This window comes from Oncorhynchus mykiss, chromosome 12 (genome assembly GCF_057628025.1).
Source record: "Oncorhynchus mykiss isolate SJ-2025 chromosome 12, ASM5762802v1, whole genome shotgun sequence".
Lineage (NCBI taxonomy): Eukaryota > Metazoa > Chordata > Actinopteri > Salmoniformes > Salmonidae > Oncorhynchus > Oncorhynchus mykiss.
The window spans coordinates 70,400,832-70,412,056 of record NC_143033.1 but is presented as its reverse complement, the minus strand read 5'-3'; the positions used below and the strand labels follow the sequence as shown (position 1 = coordinate 70,412,056).

At 42.2% G+C, this 11,225-nt stretch overlaps 1 protein-coding gene across 1 annotated transcript; it reads left to right on the top strand.

Annotated features, from left to right (window-relative positions):
- Window positions 1–248: 248 nt before the first annotated feature.
- Window positions 249–8,816, top strand: LOC110538080 (pyruvate dehydrogenase (acetyl-transferring) kinase isozyme 2, mitochondrial). Its single transcript, XM_021624651.3, has 11 exons — window positions 249–1,372; window positions 1,997–2,138; window positions 3,256–3,327; window positions 3,605–3,789; window positions 4,625–4,714; window positions 4,952–5,029; window positions 5,202–5,278; window positions 5,433–5,531; window positions 6,436–6,546; window positions 6,754–6,867; window positions 6,995–8,816. The coding sequence occupies exons 1-11, from the start codon at window positions 1,255–1,257 to the stop codon at window positions 7,136–7,138; spliced, it is 1,230 nt and encodes a 409-aa protein (XP_021480326.1). The 5' UTR covers window positions 249–1,254; the 3' UTR covers window positions 7,139–8,816.
- Window positions 8,817–11,225: the final 2,409 nt, after the last annotated feature.

The window sequence follows — 11,225 nt, the reverse complement described above, 5'->3', positions numbered from 1 at the left end:
ACTCTAACCAATAGACTCCCGTCCCTCACTGCTGCTGTTGTCATTGACCATAAACCCAAGCCTGTTCTCTCTCTCCCTATCTATTCTCTCTATCTATGCTCTGTCCCGCGCCTCACCTTGTTGATGGAAACACATGCTCTGTCTTTTCTATGTTGTGTTTTTAACCTTGTTATGGAAACACGGTGGCGCGCCCACTCCATAAACTCTCACCTTGTTGTGAATGAACACCATAAAAGGATTATGGTGGCGTGTTTACTACTATAGCATACAAATGGCACCACTTGATTTTACACTCCTGTTTTAGATTGTATTTGCCTGGTATTGTCTAAGGGATTATATGTTCTATTTTCTACACGGTAACGAGCAGGAAGAAATCAATAACTTTCTAGTAATGTACTTCATTCTTTTTTTTTTTTTTGCAAATGACTCAAATTCCTTCTGATTTTTTTTTTTTGCAGAGCCTAGTCCACCAGATATGTGAGCTTGTTGTGATGGTCTTGACTTGTTTTTTCTTTACCCCTCTCTGACTGGAATGGAGGGTGTGTGAAGTTCAGTGCTCCTTGACCAGGTATTGATACCATTACTGTAAACATGTAAAGTATTTTTGTACAGTATTGAACCCACAAGTTGTCTGCTAATGGGGATCCAAATCCAAAACAAACAGGTTAACCCGTTTTTGGGGTTGATGCCATGGTGAACATTCTTCCAAGTAAAATGAACACAGGAATGTGGAAATATTTAAATAAGCTATCAATTATAATGCGATAACCTATGCCCTGCATTCACAGTAACATTCAAATTGAGCCCTTGTTTTCTGGACAGCAGTAGGCTACCATCCATGAACGTCACCTTGTTGAGGTTGTCAACAGCATAACAGAGATTATTTCCAGACAGGCGACAGATGTAGGCTACCAGTAGGTTAATTGAGGTTATGTAAATTAGAGGTGGCATAAACAATCTGTCAACTCCCTCATCATGCCCCTGTTGGGTTGTTGACCATATCTTGTGGGGTGGGTTTCCAAGCACTGCGCACCCACCGCCCACTCTCATTGGCCAGTCCTGCGCATAAAGCAATGCTATTGGCTGGAGAAGTCTACTTCAAGACAATTCCGACTATCGCAATCTTCAGAAAATCAACATTGGTACGTAAACACTCGAGACAGACCTAAACTGACAGCAGCTATACGTCTTGTATTCTGAACGGACATTTCTATTTTTCTTTACTATCAGAGGAGTTTTTATTTGCCTTGCATAATGAAGTTTGTCAGATTCCTGATGAAGAACGCTGCTTTGGCAAACGTGCCAAAGCATATAGACCATTTCTCCAAATTCTCACCATCACCTTTGTCTATGAAGCAATTCTTGGATTTCGGTGAGTAGAATGCAAACCCAACAGCATAATTTTGAACAACAATGTCATAATGTTGCTCTGCAAAGAATTCGAGCGACACAATGTTACAATATTAATTTCAGTGTCGTGCACACTGATAGAGAGGGATGTTATTGTATGTTTTGCTAGCTTGCAGAATAATAGATGGTAGCAAATGTAAATAAAATGGTGATTAAACCATAAACGACATGGTGGTGTAATCTCAATCTAAACTACAACGCTGAATATGGTAATTAGATATCAAATTATAGTTGTTTACACTGCGTTGTCTCATGTCCAAACAATACTACATACGGATGTAGGCTGGTTCAAGTTTGACCACAAACAGCAGTCACATGTACTGAACATGTTTACATAAGGAAACCGGGTTGTTCCAGCTAGCCAATTATAATGTTTAAATGTAGGGTACAACGTTACCATTGTTTTCAGTAACGATACGAGAGACTGAAGGAATAGGCAGAAGCCTGTCTGAATAGGCCATAGTTTGGCATGCACAGATGATGATGAGGATGAAAAATAATAGCTATTATTATTACACAATTGTTTCGATATTTCCTCAAACACTTTTGCTCTAGCTTATCTAACGTTGACACCCACCATCTCCAGGTTCTACAAATGCCTGCGAGAAGACATCCTTTGCCTTCCTCAGACAAGAACTCCCCGTCCGGTTGTCCAACATCATGAAAGAGCTCAACCTCTTACCGGACCGGTTGTTGACCACACCATCCGTGCAGCTGGTGCAACGCTGGTAAGAGCCAGCAAGAGCAATCAGGAACTTATCCGGAAATGTTTTACATAACTCGCTTTGTGTGTGAAAACGTAAACTTTTAACGGGACAGTAGCCTAAAATGTCGCCCTATAATATACTATAATATATTGTCCTATAGTGTCAGCACAAACGTGTTTATTGTTTGCAGCATAGCGTACATACTTGGGGTTTGATTAAGCAACATTGTTGTTATGGCCATTTGGCCAATGCACAGGACAGGCCAGCATAGCTCTAGTGTCCCAGCTGTGCGCCACTCACTCGCGCTGTGAACTTTGTCCCAGTTCCCTCCCCTCCCCTCGTTGTTTTCGACTAACGGCTGTCTTGGCAGGAACAGTTGAAACGAGGGGGGAAGTACAGTAGCCTACGTCCACCACTGCTACGCGCGCTCGAGTGCGAAAGGGGAACTTCAAGTGCAAACTGTACCATTGCACTTGTGTAATAGCCAATTAAAGCCTAATGCACTTTGAAAGACACACAATAACTTTTACGAAAAAAAATAAAGGGCAGAAATCTAAGGTTTTAGTATGTGCATTAGAATGCCTTAACTCAATTTGATCATGCCATTTTATTGCACTTCTATGTTATAACATGATTTTACACTCTAAGGTATTCTTTGGTTTATTTTATTGCTATGACTGAATGTTATGATGAGAAGCAGGCTGGAAGGAAAAGCCTGTGCAGAAATTAAGGCTCACGTTGACTTGATTTAGTTGGACGGAAGAGGCTCACTGTGCTGTCCTTAAGCAGCATATGAGTCTCAGTGGAGTAGATTTACTACTGCTGTGCATTAGAAACACATGGACATATTGAGACACACACACACACACAAAATGTGCCTAGCAATGCGAGACGGATGAGCGATGCAGGAATGGCACCTAGCTGATCCAAAAGCCAACTGGAAAAGGACCAGTGCCAAAGTACCTTCCCTATCTACTGACAGTCTCTATTGACAGAGCCTGAGACCCAATAGCCTTTTGCTTTACTATTGAGAATCAATGTTTTTAGGTGTTTAAACAAATGTTGACAAAAAGTCTGTTTGATTGTAACGTGGCAATAGTAAGGTCACCAAATGATCTCTTCCTTCTCTCTCTTCTAGGTACATCCAAAGCCTTATGGAGATCTTGGACTTCCTTGACAAGAGCCCAGACGACCACAGTGTCTTGCAATCGTAAGTTTTCACCTGCTTCTGCTAACTCCTCCGTATTGTGGTCCTGTGTGGCTCAATCGGTAGAGCGTGGTGTTTGCAATGCCAAGGGTTGCGGGTTTGATTCCCACTGTGGCCACCTGTACGTGAAATGTATGACTGGTGAGTCGCTTTTGATAAAAGCGTCTTCTAAATGGCATATATTATTCATCCTAACTCTGAAAAACTAGCTAGTTATTGCATGTTGGGGGGGATTGTTAACGTCTAAGATTGACAGCCCCCTTTCTCTCCCTTTCTCCAGATTTGTTGAGTCCCTGGAGACCATTAGGAACAGGCACAATGATGTGGTGCCCACTATGGCGCAGGGCGTCATTGAGTACAAAGACACCTTTGGCCAGGACCCGGTCACTAGCCAGAACATCCAGTACTTCCTGGACCGATTCTACATGAGCCGTATCTCCATCCGCATGCTCATCAACCAGCACAGTAAGTCCCGCCTCTGAGGTCACATGCATTCCTCATTGATCAATTCAAAATAAGCTTGTCAGTTAAAGCAACTGTTTAATTTCAAACATAGTTTAGGGGATGTGTTTTTGGGACTTGCCAACCTCTCACCAATTCCAGAGGAGCAATTCTTAGTGAATAGCTGTTGCTGATGGTTGACAGCGATTCGCCTAAATCAGTTTGGCCTTGACCAATCCAGTTCCCCTTAACTGAACTTGCAACTCAAGCATAATGCAATGCAACAATTTGGCCCTGGCATTGAGCAAGCCGTTTGAAGCTTAGATTAATGCTTACACTGTTAGTCTTGACACACATCCAAGTAGTGTTCTAATTGTGCTGGCAACCAGCTATACAAGGGTTGGCATGGAAAGACTGGCAGAGGTACTTGCACATGCTGAGGTAGACTTTTTTTGACAGTCTCAGCCCGGAGGCCTGACTATGGGACAGGAAATAGGGTTGTTATGAAAATAAAGACCTCACTTTACTTGTTTTGCCTCTAGAATGTTCCGACTATAGTAGGATAGTAATTTGTGTTGTCAGCTCTTATGAAGCCAATGAAAAACAGGTTAAACTGCTCATAGGGTTTGGACCCCCCCCCTAACCCTAACCCTAACCCTAACCCTAACCCCCCCCCCCCACCTCAACACTATTTGTCCAAGGTCATTCAAACAGAACTGGGCCTTGCCCGTTCTCTCCTGCCCAGTCTTGCCTTTTTCAATCGTTCACCAAAACATTTTGGAATTGGTCCATCACACGTAACATTCTAACTCTTCCCCCTTTTCCTTGCCTCCTCCCCTTGTCCCCTTTTTCTCTGCAGCGCTTGTTTTCGACGGGAACACCAACCCAGCCCACCCTAACACCATCGGGTGCATTGACTCCCTGTGTGATGTCACTGAAGTGATTCGAGGTAAGAGAACCAGTCTTTTGGGCTTACTCATTACATTGGTCTGAGGTGAAAATGAGGTGGTAGGGGGATAGAAAGACCCAGTTGGAAGTGCTTATTCTGTTTATTTGAAGCCGGTAACTCACAAAGAGTGTCTCTACCTACATTTGGCGATCATGTCCATTTTTGTTTGCGGAGTGAGAGCCGGAAACAGCTAATTACATTTCTTTCTATCATTCCTTCTCGTCTCTCTCTCTCCAGATGCGTTTGAGAGTGCCAAGATGCTCTGTGAGCAGTACTACCTCGGGGCCCCTGAGCTGGAGCTAAGGGTGATGAACTGTAAGCACAGCAGGCCTCTACACACCCTCACAATTAATGTCAATTTGAAGAAAATAAACTAACACATTATCTTAAAAGCTAAATGCCATCACATGCATTACGTTAGTAGCTATAGGGAAATAAACGAATGCAATTATGCGCACTTCATAGTGTCTTATCATTTCCTTTTCAGCCAACAATGCCAGAGATCCAATCCAGATCACTTATATCCCCTCCCATCTCTACCACATGCTGTTTGAGCTCTTCAAGGTGAGCCCATATAATGATATTTTAAAACTCAAAATGTATGATAGGGAGGACATTGGCTGCAAGACTTTAGTACAGTAATATCAAAGTATGATGATGTTTGGTCAGATGTTATGTGTTGACAAACACCTGGACGTTCTCTTCTGATGTCCCCCAGAATGCCATGAGAGCTACAATTGAGACCCATGAAGTCAGCCACAACCTCCCACCCATCAGAGTCATGGTGGCCCTTGGCGGAGAGGACCTGTCAATCAAGGTGAGTGACAGGGCAGACTTCCAATCACAGTGCTCATATAGCCTTGTAGGAATTAGAATCGCGATAATGAGAGAACTGGGGCAAAGTGTAGAACTTTTGGGAACTTGGTGAACCAATATCTAAAACTGAACATTTCTAATACAGTTAAACTCCTTGAAACAACAAACCCAAAATAAAACCAACACATAGGCCTACATACAGTATGTGACCTCTAACCTTAAACCCAATCCTGTTATTCATTGAAACTCCCTCGCTGCATAACCACCTCAAATTCTTAGTTGAAACAACCCAACGGTTTCTAAGAGAAAGATGATGCTGGCTGTAATGTTGTGCCGTAGCTTACCTCTCTCTCCATTGTGCTCTCAGCCTTGTTCACCCCCTATTACAGCCTTAATTGAGTTATCCAAGGCATCATTCTTGTCAATGATTAATGCAGAGCCACTGAGCCATGCTCTCATTAACAGGATTGGACAAAGTATATAAAGCTATATTTAGTAAGGGATTAACTAAAGCTGCTATTGGTTGATATTGTTAACCTTTCCCCCAATTAGAATCTTAGCAGTGGTGAATGTGAAACTATGGCTATCTCAATGAATTGAGCTAAATCCTCTCATAATCCACCTCCACCACCCGGTCCATCTGCTCACCTCTGCACTAGATGCCTTGATTATTATTCCTAATGACCTCAGCATTTTCTTCTCTCTGGCCCAATGTTCTAATCCCAGGTTTATATAATAGGATTTTTTTCATGTATTCTTGCCCAATATATAGTGTTAGTTGGTGTTAGCTCTACTTAAATAGACCCAGATTGAAAAATACAACATTTGAGATAATGTCAATAAATGGGTTTGAGCTGAGGTGTAATCTCTGTCTCTCTCTCTTTCTCTCTCTCTCTCTCTTTTAGGTGATGGATAGGGGTGGTGGTGTCCCCTTAAGAAAGATTGAGACACTCTTCAGCTACATGTACTCCACAGCTCCCAGACCCGACTTCGGTGACAATCACCGGGCCCCACTGGTGAGTGATACACACACATTTACTTATATAACCTCACAGAACCTAAACCGCACAGGCGCCATACTTACGACTAGATAACCTTGTTTTCTGTAGCAGCATTTCTGTACCTTGAGGCCAAAGATCCTATTTTTAATTGTGCTAATAGTTCCAACTATGTCAATGTATTTTTGTTAGCCATAACATTTCCCCTATTGTGTGTCCCTCCAGGCTGGTTTTGGCTATGGGCTTCCCATTTCGCGCCTCTACGCGCGTTACTTCCAGGGAGACCTGCAGTTATACTCGATGGAGGGTCATGGCACTGACGCTGTCATTCACATGAAGGTAAGAGGCAACTACTTATTATTAGTAGGTTATTAGTATCTGAGGTGTAAAAAGAGGTAGTAGGTTGTCACATCCCTAGACATGCTAATTGCTAACTCTATCTTCCATCCCCCACTCTCTCCCTCAGGCATTGTCCACAGATTCAGTGGAGAGGCTTCCTGTGTTCAACAAGACAGCTCTGAAACACTACAAAGTTAACCTGGAGGCAGATGACTGGTGTGTTCCCAGTAAGGAACCTCTGGACCTGGCCATATACAGAGTCGCCAAGTGAACTTTGACCTTTCAATTACCTTAAGCCCTAAGGAGAGAGAAAAAGGGCCAAATCTCAATGGGACCTAATGTTGACGTGGTGGTGGGGGAAAGACGTTGTGAACCAATGCTGGAGAAAGTCTAGAAGGGAAGAAACCTCTGATTGCACAGCTTTAAAGCCCCTGGTGGTGTCCTGTTTCAGGAAGTGGGAAACCCACTCACTTCCTGTCCCCACTAAAGTTGTGTTCCTAGGAAGGGGGTTCAGGGACAGGGGATTGAACCAGTGCCTTAGAAAGGCCATCTTCCAAAGTGCAAGTGATTGTAGATCTCAAACTACCCTGCTCCCCAAATTGCTATACAGTCTGATCAGTGTGTTCCATCCCACACCAAGGCCCTTAGCGGGAGCCTCCTACCCCACTTAGAACACCTGGATTTGGGGTTGACAGTAAAGGAGGGGAGCCTGAAAGTGAAGGAGGGAAGGTGTGAAAAATGGATCCTGGCAAAGATAGATGGTCAGAGAAGGAGAAAAAAAACGAAGGCGCAAGTGGGAGATCTTGTCATTCCAGTGGAACATGGGATTGACAATTACAGAGCTTTGAAGGTTTAGGTGAAGTACGTAGTCATGATGGTATTCACTGTGGAGAATAGCCACTTCATTTGAGGATTGTTTCAGTGGAGGTCGCATCATTTCAAATCCTTGTAAGAGTATGGAGAACACACAAAGGGGGTGTTACTTAGCCGTTATCAGTGTTGTAAAGCATGGAGACAGCCAGCGTCTGGTTAGCCTTGTTGGCACCACCCTTTGTTAGTCAGAGCAGCTATGTCCGGTTATAACCTGTTATGAAGATTGAAGTTGTAGCAACATAACTACTCGACTGCATCACACAGTATGGCAAACGTGTATTAAAGATAATGAGTGCCTATTGCCAAGTGGCCAACATTTCAAACATCAAACATTCTAATGTCCTTCTAATTTCCTTGATAATTGCCTATGCATGCAGACAACAGATTGTTCACGAATATTAGCCCATTAGTCATTGTTTTCCTGGTATAAAAATCATGTATTGTATATGGACCTACTTTTGTGTGGATTGGTCAGTGAGAAAAATGTATAGGCAACATTGTTTTCTTTCCATTAGCTTGAACAAAATGTCCAAAACGCGTGCAAGAATGTATGGTTTGTGTTCATATAGCCTTACTAGAATTAGAATCGCGATGATGAGAGAACTGGGGAAAAGTGTAGAACTGTTGGAAACTTGGTGAATCAATATCTAAAACTGAAAGTTTCTAATACAATTAAACTCTTTGAAACAACAAACCCCAAAATAGAACCAACACATAGGCCTATGTGACCTCTCAGTTTATAATTGTGTTGGATGGAATTCCTTGCCTGTGTGAATAGCTTGATGTAGCATGTAGAAGAAAATGTGGAGATACCTTTTCTAAGATGGATGACTGCACTGTAGAAGTTTGTTACTGGTACCACTTTAGTGAAAGTTTGTCCTGCTTTAAAATACACTATTGGTCCAGATGTGTGCGCATCCCTAGTTACAGTTGACCCAGTCAACTGAGTATCTTCTAATCAAGCCAGAACGCTAGTTTGGTTTGTATTTTACTTGAATTGAACAAAATGTACATTTCGAATGTCTTATTTGTATGAAGAAAGTGATTAGGTAAAATAAATAATGTCAAATAATGAAGTTATTTTTCTTGTCTTGATTAAAAAACAAACACATGCATGAACAACTGTGGCAGTGGTTCGATACTGTACGTCACAGCTAAGGTCAAAGGTCAGTCATACCTGCTAAATAAGCAGCCTTCTGTTAAGGGCAATGCTGTGACTTGCTGTGCTGATCCAGAGTCAGTCTCAGCATTTCAGCTCTACAGTCTGCTCTTCCTATTTCCTAGAACAGTTAAACATATACATACTATCAGAGAACAAGGGGGCGGGATGGAGAGAGCCTGATGCGGGAAGCAATCAATCTTGACCCGTCTGGCGGCACCCTTGTAACCAATCAGAGAGGAGAGCACGGCCCAGCTTTATGTAACTGTCTCTTCAAGAGAGAAAAACAAGTGTAGGAGCCAGGAGCCTACCATGCATGGAGATATAGACCTGAGTTATATCAAGTACTGTTTCTCCACTGCCTTCAAAGGCACCTCATGAGTGTTGAATTGGCGTCTTTGTGGGACTCACTACAAATCTACAGAATTAGAATGTTGGGCCTTCAGCTGTTGCTTATACAGTTATATGTATAGTATGTACAGTACAAAATGAAATCACCATAGCATTTTTTTTCTTACATTTCCCGTTGCTTCATGCAAGATTTATATTTCAACAACGGGTAACTTGGGATGGCTTCATAATGCGTTTCTTCTGCAGATGTTTATTCATTCACTTTCCAACTGATTTCCTCTTCTTGGAAAGGGTACATTCCTGGAAAGTATAGGTGTGTATGTGTGTGTGCGAGGCAGCGCACTGAGTCAAACTACTGTACTCCTCTCATTTTAGAACGTTTTGCACAGCAGCCGTTTGTGGACGTGGTTGGTCAGGCCTATATGTTATATGAGGCGGCGGTGAACGTTATGTCTGCGCCAGCTCAATCAGAGAAGTGATTCAAAATATGACGAACCTCTGCAGTCTTTTTGAAACCCTTTTTCTAAGAGTGTAGGGGACTATCTCGTCCCCCAGATGGTCGTCAGAGTAAGATTGATGAGTTGACATTCAATTCTGACTACCTTCACTTTGTTTATGCTTTTATAGCACAATATAGTTTTCAATTTTCTAATGACAATGATAAAAGAAATCTAAACTTAAAAGATGGGTCAAAACCACTTAGCATAGCAACTGTAACAACAAACTTAGTTTAAAAAAACGGTTGCACATAGGGACCTATACTCATGCATAATATAACTTGGCTAATGTGTTCTAACATAGCTAAACATTCAAAATGTAACGAGTATTTTTAGGTGTCAGTGAAACTGTATGGAGTAAAAATAACATTGTTTTCTTTAGGAGTGTATTGAAGTAAAAGTAAAAGTTATTAAAAAAAATATATAAAAGGTCAAGTACAGTTACTGCAAATAACTACTGAAGTAGTAGTACTTTAAAGTATTTTTGCTGAAGTACTTTACACTACTGTTTACGAATGATTTCGAATGAATGAGCTAGCAGACTAGAGAGAGGTGGGGTGCATAGGGGACTTTCTGGAGACTTCGCCCAACATGCAGGGTGTTTGTGGGGACTTTGGCCGCATTCGATTTTTATAACCGCAATGCCCATGTCTGGTACACTGACGCACCTCAGTGAGATAAGAGCCGAGTGGGTAGACTGGAAACAAGGGAAGAATGAACAGACGGGTAGAGGTTGAGGAACACTGACGCACAGACAGACAGGTTACATAAAGCCCTGGTGAATCTAGTGTGGGCAGACTGGTTGGGGGGAAGGTTGGGTATGCGAATCACCCGTGTCTTTGCCAACGGTTCAAAGCACCGCTGTGTTAATGTTATTTCCCCTGGCTCCTGTTCATCAGTACTGTACGAATGGACCAAGTACCTGTCTAGAGAATGACTGAGTGGTGGGTGTCCCAAAGTAGTAAACTATATCTGGACAGTAAAGGCCCCACACTTAAATGGTTGAGCCGTAATCCATGCAGGATGAGTTTCATAAGGTTATTTCAATGGGTTGACCACATTTCGATAACGTCTTGACTAACTTCTGATGACAAAATGCCAAAAGACATTTATGACCTTTCAGCTGTATGCCATGTAAAATCTTATTGATGGCTTCATATGAATATACAATCCATACTGCAATATGACTCTAAGGTGAGGACATAGCTGTGGGAAGCAGGGGGTGCTGAGGGTAATGCACCACCTGATAATTTCCATTCAGAAATGGACCATGACTTTTTCCACATTTTGTTACGTTACAGCCTTATTCTAAAGTTGATTAAATTACATTTTTTCCTCATCAATCTACACACAATATCCCATAACAAAACCCCGCCACAGTGTTTAGACATTTTTGCAAATGTTTCCATTGAATATCCTTGAGACGTTTCGACAACTGGATTGGAGTCTATCTGTGGTAAATCCAACTGATTGGAAAT